The 25,136-nt window shown below is 34.1% G+C and overlaps 1 protein-coding gene across 1 annotated transcript in view; it reads left to right on the plus strand.

Moving 5' to 3' along the window:
* LOC132565402 (ceramide synthase 2-like) overlaps positions 1-24,790 on the plus strand; it is a 69,764-nt gene extending 44,974 nt beyond the window's left edge. Inside the window, exons 11-12 of the mRNA XM_060230041.1 lie at positions 21,453-21,612; positions 24,659-24,790. Of these exons, the coding sequence (XP_060086024.1) occupies positions 21,453-21,612; positions 24,659-24,790 (292 nt within the window). The remainder of the gene's footprint in view (positions 1-21,452; positions 21,613-24,658) is intronic.
* The last annotated feature ends 346 nt before the right edge of the window (positions 24,791-25,136 follow it).

The raw sequence follows: 25,136 nt of genomic DNA on the forward strand, positions 1-25,136 counted from the left end.
TTGTCCCACATGGAGTTGGTCTTGTATGATATTTGTCCTACATGGAGTTGGTCTTGTATGATATTTGTCCCACATGGAGTTGGTCTTGTATGATATTTGTCCTACATGGAGTTGGTCTTGTATGATATTTGTCCCACATGGAGTTGGTCTTGTATGATATTTGTCCTACATGGAGTTGGTCTTTCATGATATTTGTCCCACATGGAGTTGGTCTTGTATGATATTTGTCCCACATGGAGTTGGTCTTGTATGATATTTGTCCCACATGAAGTTGGTCTTGTATAATATTTGTCCCACATGGAGTTGGTCTTGTATGATATTTGTCCCACATGGAGTTGGTCTTGTATGATATTTGTCCCACATGGAGTTGGTCTTGTATGATATTTGTCCCACATGGAGTTGGTCTTGTATGATATTTGTCCTACATGGAGTTGGTCTTGTATAATATTTGTCCCACATGGAGTTGGTCTTGTATGATATTTGTCCCACATGGAGTAGGTCTTGTATGATATTTGTCCCACATGGAGTTGGTCTTGTATATTTGTCCCACATGGAGTTGGTCTTGTATGATATTTGTCCTACATGGAGTTGGTCTTGTATGATATTTGTCCTACATGGAGTTGGTCTTTCATGATATTTGCCCCTCAGGGAGTTGATTTAGTATGTCATTTGTCAGGAGTTAGTCTGTATGATATTTTCTCTGTCAGGAGTTGGTCTGTATGGTATTTCCTTGATATGAGTAGATCTGTATGATATTTTTCCCATTAGGAGTCAGTCTATATAATTTCCCCATCAGTTCGCCATCCATCAGGAGTCAACTTTGTATTTTCAACATTGTTATTGACGAAAGCTTTATATCTTAATGAACATAATGAAATATTCTATACTTTAGAACACATTTTTGATACAAAATTTTTTTATGTGTTTGATAATAAAAAACAAATTTAGATTTATTTTATCTTGGAATGCACAATTCAAGTCCTTGTTGCAGCATGCAAATTCAGTAAATTAGCACAATGTTGACAAATTAGCACAATGTTGACAAATTAGCACAATGTTGACAAATTAGCACAATGTTGACAAATTAGCTCAATTTAGACATGCTTTTGTATTTAGTATACCGGTAGTTCTTATCATACCAAATTTAGCCTTCCTTCATAGTAGGATATAGAATGCATCACCAAACCAAGCATTAGTATATAGTGATCTATATATCTCATATTTATATGATATAGGTTTACACATAGTTATATATATCATAAATATATGTTCTATGTTATTTGGTGCATTTACATTGTGAACTCTTCTTAAGCACAAGATCTTCATGGATTCATTAGTCCATGAATCCAATAAAACATGCATTTAATCCTTTCTTGTCATACATGATCACATAGAGATATACAGTATTTAATTATCATATGATTATTAGATATATCCATTATGTGTCTGAGAATGATGAACCAGGTATTAACATAATATTATTATCATTTTTGTATGCTTTGTTTCGGTATATAGACAGCTTGGTGTGCAGTATAATCCTGCTTGTTCAGTAACCATACTGGGCTTGTTGCATGTGAGATGTGTGTGAACGATTTACTAACACTGCATGCCCCATGTTTCCCACCCAGTTAGCAGGAAATATGGAACATTTTATTCAAAAGCAAATAAACAATCTTTTATTTATATTGTCTGAAGAAAAAGATTTAATCACCTCAAAATCCAGGCTATTATCAAAATTAATTGTTGGCATGTTTGCCCCCTAGATTTTTGTTGTGTTGTATATCTATATGGTGAGAAAGTCTACGCTAAAACTCAATGTAGAAAATGTGTTTTTATGAGATGATGCTAAAATCTTGGTGAAGAAAAGTGGCTATACTTTTTGTTATTGTTTGCATGTGACTGTTGTAAAGCTTATTGTTTTGGATTTAGAAGTTTTGGTTGTATTGGTTTTTCTCTTTTGTGTAAAAAAGACATATGAGGCACACTGTTCACTGATCTCCAACATTTGCTTGCCTTTACGGTGAGGGGTGTTGTTATAGTTTTTTTTTAAATCGGTATAATTTACTTTGGATGCAATTTTTTGTCATATAGCCATTACAATGGGCAGTTATACCACTAACAGGAGAATGTGGTATCGTATAAAATACCATCAAGGAAATATACTAACAAAACCAAATACCATAGGATCCTTGTTTGTCTAAAATATTATAACAGTATTCTAATGTTATTTACAGGAGGGCTGTACTTTAGTGTCATCGTGAGGGCAGTATCTTACAATGGTAATTTAATAGTAGCCAATGAGGGCATTTTGTTATTACTATGCAAACAATATGAGAGCACTATTTTACTGTTACTCTGAGGGCAGTATTTTTAATGTTATTATGAGGGCAGTATTTTAATGTTACCATGGATGCAGTATTTAAATGCTACCATGGAGGCTGTATTTTAATGTTACTCTTTGGGCAGTATTTTTATGTTACCATAAGGGCAGTATTTTAATGTTACCATGAGGGCAGTATTTTAAAGTTACCTTGGAGGCAGTATTTTAAAGTTACCATGAGGGCAGTATTTTAATGTTACCATGATGGAAGTATTTTAATGTTACCATGAGGGCAGTATTTTAAAGTTACCTTGGAGGCAGCATTGTGTTGTTCATTATTTACTCCAGAGTTCATGAAATATTCTATAGAATGTAATGATGGCAGTACTTTTGATGGCAGTGTTGTAATTTTTAATTTTATGATTTTCTTGTTATCTAATGACATGATAAGGCCAGTGTTTTGTAGTTTCTGTGAGGGCAGTATTTTCTCATATCATGAGTGTAGTATTCTTTTACCCTTTTGAGGCCAGTATTTTATCATTTCTATAATGGTTACTAGTATTTTGCTGATATCACAAGGCCACAATGTTATCATTTCCATTATTCATTGATTTATGTGAGAAAAGTGCCCATAATTTACTTCAGGTGCCAAGTGAATATAGTATTATATGATGAGACTTACAGTTGTAGGACAGATGTCTCTGGAGGTTGGTTCTAGTCCTTGGTCTAAATGATTCTGTATACTCCACTCTGGTGTGTTTATACTGCTCTCGTAGAGCTCTTGGTATAGCTTTGTCTTGTGAGATTTTTAGAAAAAATTATGCAATGATAATGTTGATGATGACATTCCCAATATTGAATTAATACAAAATCCTCTCAAGATCCAAAGCTGTTGTATCCTATATGTATCTACACTGTTACTCTCTCAGGGTCAATTTGCAAAGAAAGCACCAATGTCTGATTACATGCCATAATTTGTTGTTATTGGTAAGCAAACTCCAAAAGTAATCCAATAAAATCTACATGTACTGCAGACATTTTTGTACATTCCTCCCCTAGGGCACAGCTATACTAACCATTGGTTTTCCGCTAACATAATACCCTGTGTGGATTTGCCAAGCACAACTAATTGGCGTGTTTACCAAGCAGCAGTTGGTGCAATATAGTATGTATGCTATCAACATACTTTCTTTGATCTGGTCACTGATAGTTCCTTCAAATGCTTATATAATGAGACTTCAAGTTATAGATGAATGCACTCTGGGAGGTTTTCAGCTCTTCTTATGAAGCTTTCTTTTTCTATCATAAAATAATTTTTATGACATCTTTCCAGGTGGATAGAAATACATTAAAAAATCTTGAAGTCTTATGTCTTTACAGTTATAGCTAAGTCATACTGAAATACTTGGTGTATAAAAGTGGTAGAGTTCTATGTCTATACAGTTATAGCTAAGTCATACTGAAATATTGGGTGTATAAAAGTGGTAGAGTTCTATGTCTATACAGTTATAGCTAAATCATACTGAAATATTGGGTGTATAAAAGTGGTAGAGTTCTATGTCTATACAGTTATAGCTAAGTCATACTGAAATATTGGGTGTATAAAAGTGGTAGAGTTCTATGTCTATACAGTAACAGCTAAGTCATACTGAAATATTGGGTGTATAAAAGTGGTAGAGTTCTATGTCTATACAGTTATAGCTAAGTCATACTGAAATATTGGGTGTATAAAAGTGGTAGAGTTCTATGTCTATACAGTTATAGCTAAATCATACTGAAATATTGGGTGTATAAAAGTGGTAGAGTTCTATGTCTATACAGTTATAGCTAAGTCATACTGAAATATTGGGTGTATAAAAGTGGTAGAGTTCTATGTCTATACAGTAACAGCTAAGTCATACTGAAATATTGGGTGTATAAAAGTGGTAGAGTTCTATGTCTATACAGTAACAGCTAAGTCATACTGAAATATTGGGTGTATAAAAGTGGTAGAGTTCTATGTCTATACAGTAACAGCTAAGTCATACTGAAATATTGGGTGTATAAAAGTGGTAGAGTTCTATGTCTATACAGTTATAGCTAAGTCATACTGAAATATTGGGTGTATAAAAGTGGTAGAGTTCTATGTCTATACAGTTATAGCTAAGTCATACTGAAATATTGGGTGTATAAAAGTGGTAGAGTTCTATGTCTATACAGTAACAGCTAAGTCATACTGAAATATTGGGTGTATAAAAGTGGTAGAGTTCTATGTCTATACAGTAACAGCTAAGTCATACTGAAATATTGGGTGTATAAAAGTGGTAGAGTTCTATGTCTATACAGTTATAGCTAAGTCATACTGAAATAGTGGGTGTATAAAAGTGGTAGAGTTCTATGTCTATACAGTTATAGCTAAGTCATACTGAAATATTGGGTGTATAAAAGTGGTAGAGTTCTATGTCTATACAGTAACAGCTAAGTCATACTGAAATATTGGGTGTATAAAAGTGGTAGAGTTCTATGTCTATACAGTAACAGCTAAGTCATACTGAAATATTGGGTGTATAAAAGTGGTAGAGTTCTATGTCTATACAGTAACAGCTAAGTCATACTGAAATATTGGGTGTATAAAAGTGGTAGAGTTCTATGTCTATACAGTTATAGCTAAGTCATACTGAAATATTGGGTGTATAAAAGTGGTAGAGTTCTATGTCTATACAGTTATAGCTAAGTCATACTGAAATATTGGGTGTATAAAAGTGGTAGAGTTCTATGTCTATACAGTAACAGCTAAGTCATACTGAAATATTGGGTGTATAAAAGTGGTAGAGTTCTATGTCTATACAGTAACAGCTAAGTCATACTGAAATATTGGGTGTATAAAAGTGGTAGAGTTCTATGTCTATACAGTTATAGCTAAGTCATACTGAAATAGTGGGTGTATAAAAGTGGTAGAGTTCTATGTCTATACAGTTATAGCTAAGTCATACTGAAATATTGGGTGTATAAAAGTGGTAGAGTTCTATGTCTATACAGTTACAGCTAAGTCATACTGAAATATTGGGTTTATAAAGGTGGTAGAATTTTAATATATTAGAAGAATAACCTTTTAAGGAATTTTCCTTTTATTCTGTCCTATTTCAAAAATTATCTTAAAAACTGATTGAAATTAGCATTAACTATAACATTATAACTATAATGTGTGTTTTCATGTGTAATCTGTTAGTTGTAGACTTCATAAAATTTTGATTTAAAAAAAAAATGACAATATTTTGAAATGCCTTATTTATTGTACTGATTAGATATGCCCTTGGTTTACGAAAATTAAGATTTGTAAAAAAAATTTAAAAAAAAAGAAAAAAAGAGAAACGGAAATTCATTATTTTTCTCTCAAGCAAAAGAAACATTACAAAATTCTTTATGATTCTTTTTACTCAACACCTTTGATAGGTATTTTCGTCTGTTAATAATGGACAAGAAAATTTCACTTCCTTCATTGTCTACTGCTATCTGTAGTTCCCTCTGTCAGTAAATAGGACAGTGATTTCTGTAGTCCCCTCTGTCAATAAATAGGACAGTGATTTCTGTAGTCCCCTCTGTCAGTAAATAGTCCAGTGATTTCTGTAGTCCCCTCTGTCAGTAAATAGTCCAGTGATTTCTGTAGTCCCCTCTGTCAGTAAATAGTCCAGTGATTTCTGTAGTCCCCTCTGTCAGTAAATAGTAGTGATTTCTGTAGTCCCCTCTGTCAATAAATAGTACAGTGATTTCTGTAGTCCCCTCTGTCAGTAAATAGTAGTGATTTCTGTAGTCCCCTCTGTCAATAAATAGTACAGTGATTTCTGTAGTCCCCTCTGTCAGTAAATAGTAGTGATTTCTGTAGTCCCCTCTGTCAGTAAATAGTACAGTGATTTCTGTAGTCCCCTCTGTCAGTAAATAGTACAGTGATTTCTGTAGTCCCCTCTGTCAGTAAATAGTAGTGATTTCTGTAGTCCCCTCTGTCAATAAATAGTACAGTGATTTCTGTAGTCCCCTCTGTCAGTAAATAGTAGTGATTTCTGTAGTCCCCTCTGTCACTAAATAGTACAGTGATTTCTGTAGTCCCCTCTGTCAGTAAATAGTAGTGATTTCTGTAGTCCCCTCTGTCAGTAAATAGTAGTGATTTCTGTAGTCCCCTCTGTCAGTAAATAGTCCAGTGATTTCTGTAGTCCCCTCTGTCAGTAAATAGTAGTGATTTCTGTAGTCCCCTCTGTCAATAAATAGTACAGTGATTTCTGTAGTCCCCTCTGTCAGTAAATAGTAGTGATTTCTGTAGTCCCCTCTGTCAATAAATAGTACAGTGATTTCTGTAGTCCCCTCTGTCAGTAAATAGTAGTGATTTCTGTAGTCCCCTCTGTCAGTAAATAGTCCAGTGATTTCTGTAGTCCCCTCTGTCAGTAAATAGTAGTGATTTCTGTAGTCCCCTCTGTCAGTAAATAGTAGTGATTTCTGTAGTCCCCTCTGTCAGTAAATAGTAGTGATTTCTGTAGTCCCCTCTGTCAATAAATAGTACAGTGATTTCTGTAGTCCCCTCTGTCAGTAAATAGTAGTGATTTCTGTAGTCCCCTCTGTCAGTAAATAGTCCAGTGATTTCTGTAGTCCCCTCTGTCAATAAATAGTACAGTGATTTCTGTAGTCCCCTCTGTCAGTAAATAGTAGTGATTTCTGTAGTCCCCTCTGTCACTAAATAGTACAGTGATTTCTGTAGTCCCCTCTGTCAGTAAATAGTAGTGATTTCTGTAGTCCCCTCTGTCAGTAAATAGTCCAGTGATTTCTGTAGTTTCCTCTTGCAGTATATCAGAGTTTTCTCCCTTTTCATTGTCCTACTGTAGTGTTTCATGCACCTTGAGATTTTGGGTCAAATAACAATGGATGATTTTTATTGTTACTTGACTTTAGAATTCCCTGCATTAAGGTCATGCTTCATATTTTGACTGCTGGTCATCTGTAAACCCCATTCCCAGAGAAAATTGGTCATTCCATTACTGTTAACACCTGGCAGGTTATCATAGTTTTTAACTATTTGTGCCTATTTCTAGCTCACCTGGCCGAAAGGGTGACCCATATTCAAGGTCACAGAGGTCAAATGTGTTTAAAAAATTTAAGCGACGTCTTTCAAAATACCTGGAGGCCTAGAATCATTATATATGGCTGGAAGGTTCCTTTGATGAAGCCCAACCAAGTTTGTGAAAAGAAATGACCTTGACCGATATTCAAGGTCGCAGAAGTCAAATGTGTTAAAACATTTAAACGAATTCTCTCCAAATACCGGAAGGCCTAAAATCATTACATTAAGCTACTATGTTCCATTTATGATGTCCTATGAAGTTTGCTAAAAGAAATGACCTTGACTGATCTTCAAGGTCACAGAGGTCAAATGTGTAAAAACGTTTAAACAATTTCTTCTGAAATATCGAAAAGCCTAGAATCATTATATTTGGCCAGTATGTTCCTTTTATGAAGTTTAAGAAAGTTTGCAAAAAGAAATGACCTTAACCCATAGTCAAGGTCACAGGGGTCAAATGTATTAAACATGGAACATATACACAGATATAGTAATGTTGGTCATAAAGATCCAGGTGAGCGATACAGGCCCTCTGGGCATCTTGTTGGAAATAGGAATAAATCTTTTGTGGAATACTGAAAAACTTTTCAATAATGTTAACCTGAATAACACGATCCAGTCATCAAATTCAGTGAATCATTTGTGTTACATGTCTAGCCACTTAAAATAGAAATTACTAATCAATGCAAGGAAAATCTGAATCTTTAAAATGATTGAATTAAAGCAGATAATTCAAATGGATATACATGTAAATAAGGAGAGGTGAGTTTAGTTTATGTTCCCACGCAATTAAGATAATAATGTTAATTACCTTTTACTGGTCTACTGAATAGTTTATATTTAGGTTATAGGTTTTATTAATAACAATCGAGATAAAATTTACTAAGATTTTGAAATGGTATATCTTTATACGTAAGCACTTATGCTGAAATGAAAACAAAATTGATTTTCATTGGAAACAAATTTCAGTGATATTAGAATTGTTGACCCTTCAGTTTTCATTAACTCCCAGAATTTGTATTTGACTGTTAGGATGCCAGAGCTGACTGAGACTTTAGTCCTACAAAGATAAGTGACAAACCTGTTACTGTATCCTCTGTAGATGTTTGATGTGGACAGTGTGCCTTTATTGATTATAGGACCAGTTTATGTTGTTTTATGCTTTTTACATAAGAATTAGTTTCATGTGCCTTTTCTGTTGTTCTCCATTGATTTGATGATAAAAAGTAATGAAAACTTTAGGGGATTTAGGGTAGTTGATTGACATGCTGTGATGAGTGTGTATGTATGTGGAATTTGTAGTATTTTGCATGAGTCTGAAAATCATTATCATTTATTTGAATATTGGTTGTTGTTTAGAAGTTAGATGTTTAATAACCTTGTTATCATGATTTCTATAACCACAGACAGAACACACATTACAGCTAGCACTTACTCACAGTCTGTGGAACATCATTCACTAGCAATGCTAACTTCAATTTCTCTGATTCTCATAGTTTTAGCCTGCTATTAGATGGAAGGCTTTTCAAATCACCCTACGTCCATGATCTTTTGTCATCTGTCCATCTGTCTGTCAATTGGAACTGATCAGAAAAACAAAATTCTGGCAGTCTAACAAAGGTTGTGAAAAGAAATGACCTTGAAAAATAGTCAAGGTCACAAGGAACAAATTTGTTAAAAACTTAAGTCAATAACCAAAAGGGGTAGAATCCTGTTTTATTTGGATGGTGCCTGGGATGAAACCCAACAAAGTGTGTGGAAAGAAATGACCTGGTACAGGTGTCAAATTTATTTTTAATTTGAAAACTTCTTCTCATCGAAATGTTTAGAGTTATGTTAAGTTCTTCAAACAATTTCATGTCAATAACCAAAATGTGTTAGAATTATATTTGGCTGAAAGGTTTCTGGGATGAGCCTAGACAATATTTCTGAAAAAAATACCTTGACCTATATTCAGGGTTTAAGAAATCAGTTTAAAAATGAAAAAAAAAGGAAAAAGAAATGACTTCTCAATAATGAAAGGCAGAGAATTATGTTATTTGTCCGGAAAGTTTCTTGGATGACACTTGACAAAGCTTGCTTAAAGAAATGACCTTGACCAAAGGAACACCTGAAGTCACAAGGGTCAAATTTGTACAAAAAAGCAATAAAGAAAAGAAAAGAACACTTTAAATGGCTTCTTCTTTATAGCCAAAAGGCCTAGAATCATGATATTTGGGTTAAACATTCTAAGGATGAACCCTGACAATGATGACCTCTATTTATAGTAAAAGAGGTCAAATTTCATAAAAATTTGAAGGACTTCTCAATAATCAAATGCCTTCAATCATGATATTTGGCTGATAGGTTTTAGGAATAAAGTCCAACAAAGTTTGAGTCAAGAAATGACCCTGACCCTATTTAAGGTCAAAGAGATCAAATTTGGTAAGACCTTCAAAGAGGTTTTTGAGATAAAACCCAGAGGAGATTGTGAAAGAAATGACCTTGAATCATGTTAAAGGCCGTAGGGGTTGAATATGTTTGAACCTTTCAAAAATGTCTTATTACCAAGACTTTCAATGACAATTATGTGAAATGTTAATGTATTTGGGTACCAGGTATGCAATGCTGGCCAAATAGACAAATACTAAATAAAAACCTATGAGGTATGTCTGAGAATAAACCAAAACAATTAAATTGAAATTAAGAAAATATTATATACCTATTTCAAGCAAAAGACATTTCAAGATTGACATCAGAACAGTATAGGACACACACTTTTATATAGACATCAGGACTGTAGAGTACACACACTTTATATAGACATCAGAACAGTATAGGACACACACTTTTATATAGACATCAGGACTGTATAGGACACACACTTTTATATAGACATCAGAACAGTATAGGACACACACTTTTATATAGACATCAGAACAGTATAGGACACACACTTTTATATAGACATCAGAACAGTATAGGACACACACTTTTATATAGACATCAGAACAGTATAGGACACACACTTTTATATAGACATCAGAACAGTATAGGACACACACTTTTATATAGACATCAGGACTGTAGAGTACACACACTTTATATAGACATCAGAACAGTATAGGACACACACTTTTATATAGACATCAGAACAGTATAGGACACACACTTTTATATAGACATCAGGACTGTAGAGTACACACACTTTATATAGACATCAGAACTGTAGAGTACACACACTTTCTATAGACATCAGAACAGTATAGGACACACACTTTTATATAGACATCAGGACTGTACAGTACACACACTTTATATAGACATAAGGACTGTACAGTACACACAATTTATATAGACATCAGGACTGTAGAGTACACACACTTTATATAGACATAAGGACTGTACAGTACACACACTTTTATATAGACATCAGAACAGTATAGGACACACACTTTTATATAGACATCAGGACTGTATAGGACACACACTTTTATATAGACATCAGGACAGTAGGACACACACTTTTATATAGACATCAGGACAGTATAGGACACACACTTTTATATAGACATCAGAACAGTATAGGACACACACTTTTATATAGACATCAGGACTGTAGAGTACACACACTTTATATAGACATCAGAACAGTATAGGACACACACTTTTATATAGACATCAGAACAGTATAGGACACACACTTTTATATAGACATCAGAACAGTATAGGACACACACTTTTATATAGACATCAGAACAGTATAGGACACACACTTTTATATAGACATCAGAACAGTATAGGACACACACTTTTATATAGACATCAGAACAGTATAGGACACACACTTTTATATAGACATCAGAACAGTATAGGACACACACTTTTATATAGACATCAGAACAGTATAGGACACACACTTTTATATAGACATCAGGACTGTACAGTACACACACTTTTATATAGACATCAGAACAGTATAGGACACACACTTTATATAGACATCAGGACTGTACAGTACACACACTTTATATGGACATCAGGACTGTACAGTACACACACTTTATATAGACATCAGGACTGTACAGTACGCACACTTTATATAGACATAAGGACTGTACAGTACACACACTTTATATATACATCAGGACTGTAGAGTACACACACTTTATATAGACATCAGGACTGTACAGTACACACACTTTATATAGACATCAGGACTGTACAGTACACACTTTATATAGACATCAGGACTGTAGAGTACACACTTTATATAGACATCAGGACTGTACAGTACACACACTTTATATAGACATCAGGACTGTAGAGTACACACTTTATATAGACATCAGGACTGTACAGTACACACACTTTATATAGACATCAGGACTGTACAGTACACACACTTTATATAGACATCAGGACTGTACAGTACACACACTTTATATATACATCAGGACTATACAGTACGCACAATTTATATAGACATAAGGACTGTACAGTACACACACTTTATATAGACATCAGGACTGTACAGTACATACACTTTATATAGGCATCAGGACTGTACAGTACATACTTTATATAGACATCAGGGCTGTACAGTACACACTTTATATAGACATCAGAACTGTACAGTACACACACTTTATATAGACATCAGGACTGTACAGTACACACACTTTATATATACATCAGGACTGTACAGTACACACACTTTATATATACATCAGGACTATACAGTACGCACAATTTATATAGACATAAGGACTGTACAGTACACACACTTTATATAGACATCAGGTCTGTACAGTACACACAATTTATATATACATCAGGACTGTACAGTACACACTTTATATAGACATCAGGACTGTACAGTACACACTTTATATAGACATAAGGACTGTACAGTACGCACACTTTATATAGACATAAGGACTGTACAGTACACACACTTTATATAGACATCAGGACTGTACAGTACACACTTTATATAGACATCAGGACTGTACAGTACACACACTTTATATAGACATCAGGACTGTACAGTACACACACTTTATATAGGCATAAGGACTGTACAGTACATACACTTTATATAGGCATCAGGACTGTACAGTACACACTTTATATAGACATCAGGACTGTACAGTACACACTTTATATAGACATCAGGACTGTACAGTACACACACTTTATATAGACATCAGGACTGTACAGTACACACTTTATATAGACATCAGGACTGTACAGTACACACACTTTATATAGACATAAGGACTGTACAGTACACACACTTTATATAGACATCAGGACTGTACAGTACACACACTTTATATAGACATCAGGACTGTACAGTACACACACTTTATATAGACATAAGGACTGTACAGTACATACATTTTATATAGACATCAGGACTGTACAGTACACACACTTTATATAGACATCAGGACTGTACAGTACACACTTTATATAGACATCAGAACTGTACAGTACACACTTTATATAGACATAAGGACTGTACAGTACACACACTTTATATAGACATCAAGACTGTACAGTACACACACTTTATATAGACATAAGGACTGTACAGTACACACACTTTAGACATCAGGACTGTACAGTACACACACTTTATATAGACATCAGGACTGTACAGTACACACACTTTATATAGACATAAGGACTGTACAGTACATACATTTTATATAGGCATCAGGACTGTACAGTACACACTTTATATAGACATCAGGACTGTACAGTACACACTTTATATAGACATCAGGACTGTACAGTACACACACTTTATATAGACATCAGGACTGTACAGTACACACTTTATATAGATATCAGGACTGTACAGTACACACTTTATATAGACATAAGGACTGTACAGTACACACACTTTATATAGACATCAAAACTGTACAGTACACACACTTTATATAGACATAAGGACTGTACAGTTAACACACTTTATATAGACATCAGGACTGTACAGTACACACTTTATATAGACATAAGGACTGTACAGTACACACACTTTATATAGACATAAGGACTGTACAGTACACACACTTTATATAGACATCAAGACTGTACAGTACACACACTTTATATAGACATAAGGACTGTACAGTACACACACTTTATATAGACATAAGGACTGTACAGTACACACACTTTATATAGACATAAGGACTGTACAGTACACACACTTTATATAGACATCAAGACTGTACAGTACACACACTTTATATAGACATAAGGACTGTACAGTACACACACTTTATATAGACATAAGGACTGTACAGTACACACTTTATATAGACATCAGGACTGTACAGTACACACTCTTTATATAGACATAAGGACTGTACAGTACACACACTTTATATAGACATAAGGACTGTACAGTACACACTTTATATAGACATCAGGACTGTACAGTACACACACTTTATATAGACATCAGGACAATATAATATACACACTTGCTTACTTGATACAAATATCATCGAGTAAAATTTTTTTGCAGGAATCAAGTGTAAAGCAAAGCATGGTTTCTATTTCACATCCATTTGACAGAGGATGTTGACTTGACACTGTCTTAAGTATTTTGATGACAGATTGTTAGGTGACGTCCAGATTTTAGCTTGTCTGAATACCCTGATTGATATACAAGATCAACATGTAACATTTATTTTAAAAAAACAATCCTCTTAAGATATTTTATTATTTTGAAGATCAGGAAGTACAACATATAATTAAAATAACTGATAATTTCAAAGCATGATTTTATGAAGCATCTTTCCATTAGTACATCAATTCGGGTATTGGATGGTCATGTGATCTATTTAACTAATGCTGTAGTTTTATATAAAAATTTTGTATGTTTGCATCTGAGTCCCTGAATTGTGTTCGTGGTTTTTCGTTAGACAATTAGCCCTGATTTTTGCCCGGTGTTTTTGTTTTTGCAGGATCATTATGAGTACACTATTCTATGCCCACCCTATCGTCGGATTTGGGCCAGTGTACTATACCTACAACATTCTCTTGATCTCCTTGCAAATTCTGCATTGTGTATGGACAGTACTGATAATCCGCGTCTTATATTTTGGGTGGTACAAAAATCGAAAGGTAACATTTACTAGTTTGCTGGGAAGACCTCTTAGAAGCATGGAGCACACAGTTTACACAAATCTTTATTAAACAATGTTTTATATTTTTTTTCTCTCTTGTCAAGTAAAGAATGACTAAAATTGGTGTTTGTGCATTGAATATTTTCATTGTTTCTATTTTTGTAATTTGGTTATGGTCTAAAGTGACGCACTGGCTGTTTTGAATACTGTTAAGGTACGTGTTTGATATGAATAATTGGATCAGTTAGCAGAGTAGTAAATACCTACTTTTCTTGGGAAGGGTAATTTCAGTTGTAACTTGACAAACTCATACGAAGAGAACTTTACATATCATAATCTATTCCTTCTATCTAAAATCTCTAGTTAGATAATGATAACTACACTGTCCTTACATACTTGCATCATCTGATATTTTCTGTAAATGAAAGAAACATCCGGCTGAACTTGGGACTGATCATCCTTGCCTGTCTGACATATGTAAACTTTCTGCATGGTTGTTGTTGTCTTTCTCTTCCTTGGTTTCTTTTTCCTGTTATTGTTTGTTGTATCTTGTTACCAAACATGTACCACAATCACCTTTACATTGTCATTGATTTTTGTATCTTGACTCAAAATTCAAAATTGACAGAAAGATAGAAGTAATTTCGCTTTGTGTTTGCTGCAAACAACATAAATAAAAGTCGGGTGAGAGAAACAGGTAAACATACTTAAGGTGCTAGCTTGAGCTTTCTTGTTACATTGTGCAGGATTGTTGCAGCTTAGATTTGATTGACTGGAATGAGAACTTGTTTGTTAAAACCCTTTTATGGATAAATGAAGATAAGAAATTTGTGTGCCTTATTCAGTTGTAGAAAATTGAAACCAATATTATAGCAAATGGTTTTCAGGTAATTAATGGGCAGATGCAGGCAGGATTACATTGTTATGAATTGATACAACACTTTGAGAATGACAAGCCATAAGTTGATATATATTTAAGGAAATACTATTACACAAACATCCTCCAGGGGAAACAGTTTTGAAACAAATCAAACAAAAGATGTGTACATAAAGTAAAGGCAAGAGAACTAACACAGATAACGGGTCTAATGTGCAAGTTAGTATATATTCCACAGGGGAGTTAACTTTGAAACAAATCACGGGGATGGGGGTGGGGGGATAATTCTGATAAATATCACAAGCATAATGTGTTAGGTAGTGTATATCCTACAGGGGAGATAACTTGGACACTAATGACAAGCAGAATGTGTAAGGTAGTGTATATCCTACAGGGGAGATAACTTGGACACTAATGACAAGCAGAATGTGTAAGTCAGTGTATATCCTACAGGGGAGATAACTTGGACACTAATGATAAGCAGAATGTGTAAGGTAGTGTTTATCCTACAGGGGAGATAACTTGGACACTAATGACAAGCAGAATGTGTAAGTCAGTGTATATCCTACAGGGGAGATAACTTGGACACTAATGATAAGCAGAATGTGTAAGGTAGTGTTTATCCTACAGGGGAGATAACTTGGACACTAATGACAAGCAGAATGTGTAAGTCAGTGTATATCCTACAGGGGAGATAACTTGGACACTAATGATAAGCAGAATGTGTAAGGTAGTGTTTATCCTACAGGGGAGATAACTTGGACACTAATGACAAGCAGAATGTGTAAGTCAGTGTATATCCTACAGGGGAGATAACTTGGACACTAATGATAAGCAGAATGTGTAAGGCAGTGTATATCCTACAGGGGAGATAACTTGGACACTAATGACAAGCAGAATGTGTAAGGTAGTGTTTATCCTACAGGGGAGATAACTTGGACACTAATGATAAGCAGAATGTGTAAGGTAGTGTTTATCCTACAGGGGAGATAACTTGGACACTAATGACAAGCAGAATGTGTAAGGTAGTGTTTATCCTACAGGGGAGATAACTTGGACACTAATGATAAGCAGAATGTGTAAGGCAGTTTATATCATACAGGGGAGATAACTTGGACACTAATGACAAGCAGAATGTGTAAGGCAGTGTATATCATACAGGGGAGATAACTTGGACACTAATGATAAGCAGAATGTGTAAGGCAGTGTATATCCTACAGGGGAGATAACTTGGACACTAATGACAAGCAGAATGTGTAAGGTAGTGTTTATCCTACAGGGGAGATAACTTGGACACTAATGATAAGCAGAATGTGTAAGGTAGTGTTTATCCTACAGGGGAGATAACTTGGACACTAATGACAAGCAGAATGTGTAAGGTAGTGTTTATCCTACAGGGGAGATAACTTGGACACTAATGATAAGCAGAATGTGTAAGGCAGTTTATATCATACAGGGGAGATAACTTGGATAACAATGACAAGCAGAATGTGTAAGGCAGTGTATATCATACAGGGGAGATAACTTGGACACTAATGATAAGCAGAATGTGTAAGGTAGTGTTTATCCTACAGGGGAGATAACTTGGACAATAATGACAAGCAGAATGTGTAAGGCAGTGTATATCATACAGGGGAGATAACTTGGACAATAATGACAAGCAGAATGTGTAAGGCAGTGTATATCATACAGGGGAGATAACTTGGACACAAATCACAAGCAGAATGTGTAAGGCAGTGTATATCATACAGGGGAGATAACTTGGACAATAATGACAAGCAGAATGTGTAAGGCAGTGTATATCATACAGGGGAGATAACTTGGACACTAATGATAAGCAGAATGTGTAAGGTAGTGTTTATCCTACAGGGGAGATAACTTGGACAATAATGACAAGCAGAATGTGTAAGGCAGTGTATATCATACAGGGGAGATAACTTGGACAATAATGACAAGCAGAATGTGTAAGGCAGTGTATATCATACAGGGGAGATAACTTGGACACAAATCACAAGCAGAATGTGTAAGGCAGTGTATATATAGTGTCAAATTTCTCCTACTCGGGAGATAACATGGACACAAATCATTTACATGCAAAAAACATGTTAATGCAAAAATATTTGTATGTTTTGATAGTTATAAATGGAAACTAACACATTGATCGATAGACCACATAAGTCCACAATATAGCATTTTCACACATAGATGTTTCCATTGCATCACTATGATAATGAATATACTTTTAACACCCAATATCCCGGACTGCACACTGATCCAGAGTGTGTTTCCAACATCTTCTCTTTATCCTAGAACCACAGTAGCAAAAGAAATCATTTGGAAGTGTGTCATTGTTAGTGAAATCTAATGTTTATCTACAAAAACTCCACTAATTTTATAATCAGTATTTTATCTTCCTTTGGTGACAAGTTCTGGAATGCTTTAGAAACATCAGTCAGCAGCTTGACTGGCAGTGTATATTATTCATTAGTAGACACCATGTATGCTTTTACTAGAAACTAAATAACTGGTATCTACTTTGTGTATATATTGACAGTCATATTCAAATCATACATTACAAGCACACTGATGATTCAGATTAACTGACACAAGGGCTTGCGGTACAAGAATTCGGTATTCTGTTGAAATGTAGTTTAATGAGGTATTTGTTGGTCATGCTGCATGATGAGATTTGATGAAATGTTTTCATGGTGTGCAATAATTAATAGCATCATCTCCTATTTCCTTCATCACAATGGAAAGATATACATTAAATCTCTTATGCTTTCACTCTAAATATTGTTAACAGACATTTTAGTCATTTGGTTGATCTGTTTCATTTCTGCTTCCAACCTTAGTCTTTCTTCTAGATTTTCAAAATTGTTCTTATCTATCTGTCTCCTGTACCTTCAGCGATGTGTCAGGAACTGATATCACTGGATAATTCAGTGCCTTTACTTTCATTCTGGTTTCATGAATACCACAAGATATCCTTATTTCATCTTCAGAGCTGTTAGTTTTGTGGAAGTCAGGATTCTTTTCACCTTTTTTCTTTATATTCTGAATCAGGTTTTTCAGAGGGAGTTATCCCCCTTTGTACCTCAATATCACTCTGACAGCTAGTGCATTAATGAATTTGAGTTTAGCTTTGCTTTTCAATGAAAAAATAAAATGCACACACAAGTGGCTTATAGTATTAAGCTACTACTTACCACAGATGTTAAGGTTTTAGTAAACTGCGTTCTTAATGAAGCTAAGAGGTTGTTCTCCCCTTCACGCTAGGTGATGGATGCTTATGCACACCCTGTATGTTCACTTCTCCATCTAATACACTCACTTTATCTGTCCTGTTTACCTACATATGTCTGGTCTTGTGGACTGCTTTTAACTTTCTTTGAATTCTAAAAAGATTTTGTTGTTGTTACTGAATAGTTGACTGATTTGAATGAGTACTTGTTTACTATAAAGACCTATATACACTGATTATTTCATTAGATGTATGGAGTGTCATTGATATTGGTATCTATTTGATCTGACTGAAGTTTGTAGCATGCTAGATAGTATAACTACTTACATTACCTAATTAATGTGATCAATCTGTGATTGTCAATACAACTCTTATAATCACAAACTGTTTAACCTTTCCATGTTAAGGGTAGTTGTTGTTTTTAAATCTTCAGCTCAATTTTGTGGCAATTTAAACAGTTTTTACAAAATTTGATGAGACTAAATTGGTTTTAAAAAGATAATGTTGCTTTAAAAAGGAACAAAGATTGATTTTAAAAAAAAGGTAGTTTTAAAAGTATTTAGTGTAAGGAAAACATAACATATATATAACAATATCTCTGTGTGTGGAATTCTTGCCCATAGTTCCTTAGCTTTCTTCTGTTTAAAGTGGGGGGGTCCAGTCCCTCCAGGTGATCCAGATATATATAGAACTCTACCCAGGAAAATATTTGGTTTTGTTTGCAGAAAAGCCCTATTAGAAGATTATATGCCTGTTTAAATATATAAAATGTTGGTTGAGACTATTTTCATTTTGACTGATATGCTTGATGCAGCTTAGCATCTGTTGATATGACTGTCAGTGTCAAGGACATAGGACATATAATGGTCTGATAACCCGTCAAGGTTCAAATTTCATGAGATCAAATTACACAAGTTACGTAATGTATAAATATGAAATTGATTATCAGTAACATAAAAGTATTACAGGAAGAACAAAATTTAAAATTAAATGAAAATTTGATAATTGTGTATGTACCATATGGTGTTTAAGGGGCCTAGTGTAGGTAACCATGGTGGAATACAGGTGTGATATAACAGGATTCTACACTGTACATAATACACTGTATATCATATGTAGTCCATCTGAATCACCCTACCTATTGTACAGGTACATAGATCAAATGATCACCTCATCTGATGTATGTATACTCTGAAAGTTCAGGCGCTTATCTCTGTCAGAGATATAAGCGGTACTACTCTGACCTAAATACAGTGTTTATAATCCACAATAATGATATAAGTTTTCTATATTGGAAAAAAAAAACATTATATATACAGATATATTTATATATATATGTGATATCAGTAATAGCAATTTAAACAGGTTGAAAATGCCTTGGAAAATCAAGACTTTCTATTTACGGAGATTTTTTTATATTTTGCTGATTGTGTCCAAAATGAAATTTAATGAAAATGAAATAATTTCAAAGATATCCACAAATCTTGTGGTTACACACACCTTTTTTCATTTGAAAATGTCTTTCATTGTTTTTTAACCTTCTAAGAACAGGAAATCTAAAAGGAACTAAGAAATCATTGAAATTCTTTAATAAATGAAACGAAGAGGTGAAACAGTAGTGTCTCAGTATTTCATGCTGTTGTGTAATAGTTGGGGATTTGGTTATGTTAACACTGTTTTTTAAAGGTAAAACTTAAATGACTAATCTGAGGGCAATCTTTCTTTCCCATTACATTGGAAGGATCTCCTTAAAAATAAAGACAAAAGCTAAAGAGAAATTCTAACATAAAAAGGGAAACAAAAACCAGCATGGATTATATAGATGATTTTTTTCATTCAAATATATTTTCAATAAAAAAAATTCTTTAAAAAAAAAAAATAAAAATAAAAATTTTGATATATATTGAATACATCTTACTTGAATTTTTACCCTATTCCCCTTGCAGCATACCAGCATAACGTGCATGTATGTCTTTGTCTCTGTTTGATATATACTGTGTCTTTTGAATTGATTGTGTTTGATATATATTTACTAATTTCTCAGTGGCTTGCATGTTCTGCCCTTTGTGGTACACATACTGTACGTGTATTTACTAACTTTGTGGTGAGGTGAGTGTTTCTCCTTTGATTCTACACATACTATATACTTTTATATTGTACTTACTAATTAAACTGCAAATCTATGTATCCCTTTTTTTTTGTAGCTTTAAAGGTTGAATCTTTTCACACGAACATCTTGGCCCATGATGTTCTGTGTAATTATAGATGGGGTAATGTTTTCTTTCAGGTGCATGTTACCAATAGCAGAGCTGTAGAACAGATCAATAAGGATAATTTGAGAGACATCTCAAATACAAACAAATTCTGTCAAAAACCAGAGTTTTCAGCACAGGTTCTCTCCTACAGCAGACATCAATTCCCAAATGCTGCCCTACCCCATGGCACAAACTACAGATTGTGACAAAGTCTCCAACACAACTTACACACTGACAATAGTGCCATTGGTTGTACCATATAGATAAACGACCACAGGAGACTTATTCTTATAGTATTATCATCACTTGTAGATTCCTGAACTTTATACAATAGAACCAGTTTCTATTTCATGTTTTATCATTTTTTTTTGGACAAAAAATGAAAAAAGAAAAGTGTAATCCCTGAATTTAGAATTAAACAACAGTGAATGTACAAGTGAAGTTGATTGGATGCCATATGAATGGGTCTCTGTTTTTTCTTAGTTACGACCTGGTCGTATATGATGAAATATATATCGGTGTGCTCTGTTGATTTCTTTATAGGGTGATCTACTCCACGTACTTTGAGTTACCTCTTCTGGTGGGGTATTTTCCCGCCATGTATATGTTTAACGCGATGCTATGCCTACTGCTGGTATTGCATGCCTATTGGTTCTCCCTCATCGTCAAGGTGACATACGACGTCCTCACAAACACTGGAGAGGTATATACTTGTGTCCCCTGACCGCTGGTCAATGTTCCTGACCATTGGTACAGGCGGTCCGCATGCTACAGGCTACAACTAGTGTTCGTTTGCCCAGAACTTTGCTTCATTTTGTCAGTGTACCTGGCCAAAAGTTAATTAAGCTATGTCACAACATTTGTCGTCCAAATAGAAATGATGATCTGTCAGGAACGAATTACTGTATATTGAGAGTTAAGTGTGAAATATATATCTTGGCCAGGGAACCACAAATTCCAAATTTACCTATTTGTCTTTGATTTGAATGGTGCAACACTGAAATTTTAATTCAGTATACTGTACTGATACTAACTATAGTACAATATGTAACATATAATGGTAGGAATCCTTTATAATGAAATACTGAGGTTTTAGTTGGTTAGAACAAAACAATATGTTTGCTGAAGAGAAAATTGACAAAATTATTTGAGGAAAATCTGCCTAAATAAAATACTATGTATATCTTTATGGTACATCATTATAACACTAAGTAGATTTCAACCTAGATTTTATCCTATGATAGTTCCCTTTATTGATAGTCTCAAAGATAAGGGGACATAATGTTATGAGACATTATGCCGCCTGAGTTGCAACAAAATACGTAAGTGCGATTTAAGACTGTACTGTGTCAGACATGTGCTAATTGCATGCACACTTTGTGAAACACTTATGACTTCATTTTGGTAATGATTTTATTTTTAAACTTGCAATAGAAGATCAAAGGTCATGGTCAAGGTCACATGGTCAAAAATTTTGGTATCACCAGAAAGGTCTTGTCACAAGGAATACACATGCTAAATATGAAAAGCCATACCTCTTATGATGCAATAGTTATGGCCAATGTTAATATCATTCAAATGTAGATCAACGGTTATGGTCAAGGTCACATAGTCAAAATCTTGGTATCGGAAAGGCATTTGTTACTAGGAAAACACATGCCAAGGTTAAAGATTAAATAATGGAAAAGATTCTCCTGTCTCCATGGCACAAAAACCTAAGATTTAGTCCGTGATTAGAGGTGGAAGAGACTAATCTTGAAAAATATGAGATATTTTAACCTTATAAATGATATATGTGAGGTTTGAGAATTATCATAGATGTAAACTGAGGGAGTTTGGAGGGTGCTATTTAAGGTAGACATGAATAAAAACTTTACTCTTCATAAACAAATGATTGGCAGCCTAAAATAGTACAGAATGAGGAAAATTTATAAAATAATTCAAAAGGTGTGAAACGAAATTTCTCTTCTTGGCTGGTGCAATATATATGAAGTGATCATAGGATGTTCTATGTTAGATCAGGTGAGATATTCAGGGTCCTAGTACTCTTGTGTGATAATTGATCCTATTTTGTTTAATTTTACATTTAAGATGAATGATATAATGATGTTATCATTCCTAACACAAGTCAGATGTTAAACTAACATGTATGCTTACTTTCTCTTCCAACTTTTTTTTATCGTTTTCCCTCCGTTTTTATTGTGTTGCTTTATTTAATTTCTTTGAGCATTCAAAATATTGTTTAATGATTTGCAAAATTGATTGAATTAATTTGTCAACTACTGTTTGACAATGTTTCTTTGAATTATACCAGCCCACAATTATCAGATGATGAAATGTGATACTTTTCATCTGTCATAACACTGCTGATATCTCTGTCACTCAATAACTACTGGATGCCTGGTATACCTTTCCCGATTTTTCCTATACCTGTCTTGGTTTGATCATTTAGTGCACTGAGAAAGGACAAATTATAACCCATTACAGATAATCGTCACTATATTTTAAAGGGAATGTTGGCCTTACTAAAATTTTCTTAGATTTCCATCGTTTCTAAAAAAACCCCACACACAATGGCTAATGGGTACCCCACTTTATACAGAGAAAGTTTGTTGTCTGTCTTTCTCATGGAAGAACTTTTGTGATTCTCTATCAACTCATTGTTTTTCATTGTCCATAGTTACATATCTTCACTTTGAATTCAATATCCAATGTTATTCACAAAAAGTATTGGATGGATACTACTGATATTGTAAATATTCTACTCATCAGTCATATTATTACTCATCTCATTTGTGTAAATTTTGCTGATGGAAATTTTAACATAAAGTTGACATGTTTGGATTATTGATTATCACAATGATTACTGAGGTCACCGTGTTTTTGTTTGTTTTTTTCATGAATTTATTCTTAAATAATTCATATTACTTTGATTTGAATTGTAACATGAAAATATATTCCATTTTTATTAGAAAAAAACATTGACATCAATATTTAACAATCATATAAAGAAACAAAACAAACAAAAAAACAACAAAAAATGCTTTATTTGCCCCAGCTTGACACACTGCATTCCTGCCTTTGAAGGAAATTTGTTTGAAAATAGATGTTTGTGGAATAAAATTGATAACATATGTGCCTTCCATTGTTTATAAACAGGTTTTACATGATTTGATCCTAATTTCCTTTTGTGTAATTCTGACTTAGTAATATCATGCCACATAGAATATATGTCACAGACTTCCACTGGTTAATTTGTATATGTACTACATCTGTTTTACTTACATCTGTTTTACTAAAGTTGATGTATTTCCTTCTGAAAAGAAGATGTAAGAAATCTGTAAAATATCTTTTTGATGATTCTATAAATAGAAAAATTGACATGTTAACTTCTTAATGACACTAACTTACCATCAATCACAATGGTACATTGGTACTGATAATTTTTGTGTCTGTAGAGAATTTTTGTTCCTCTAATAGACTAGAACTGATTTTTAAGACTTGCCTCCAAGTGTGTTCCTGTTATCAGGCTTTCTTGATTTGGTATTGAATATTAGTTATCAGCTGATTATAAGAACCAAATTTGAGTGTTTATAATATTGATGTATTCTAAAGCTGAGGGAAGTGAAAGCATTGTTAAACCTGTTCATGATAAAAGCAAATGATATCAAATATATGTACATGTAGACAAATTCTGGTTTCAGTTCTCCGAATATTGACCTAATTTGCACAAATTTTTCTTTTCACAGGAGGTTACAGACATTCGTAGCTCTGAGGAGGAAAATGTCAGCGAAGATGAAAATGGGCATGCCATTCAACCTAATAATAATCACAACCACAACCACAACCACAATCACAACATGGTGAAATCTGTGTCTTAGTGCCATTACCATTGGCAGCATGCAGGGGGGTGGCAACCACTGTTGCCATGGAAACCAGCCTCTTTATACACTTCTTAATTAGACTAAGCTTATGACCGTGGTGCAATTGTGTGGCTGTGCATTGTAAATACAGCTCAAACTAATAATAGGTTGACGTATTTCTTCTTCAAATAGAAATGGTTTGTTGTAACTGACAGGCTTTAGTCAAACTTAAAATACAGTGCTAGGTTTTTATATATGCGCTCAGTACAAGTGGACAGAGAGTTACTTCCCCTGGCAGCTCTCTATTCTGGTAAGGCCAAAAATATTGTGAGAGATTGCAACGATCATTTTTGTCCATTGACAC

Source organism: Ylistrum balloti, unplaced genomic scaffold (assembly GCF_031769215.1).
Source record: "Ylistrum balloti isolate Yb309-2 unplaced genomic scaffold, AGI_CSIRO_Ybal_v1 Utg369722, whole genome shotgun sequence".
NCBI classification, from domain to species: domain Eukaryota; kingdom Metazoa; phylum Mollusca; class Bivalvia; order Pectinida; family Pectinidae; genus Ylistrum; species Ylistrum balloti.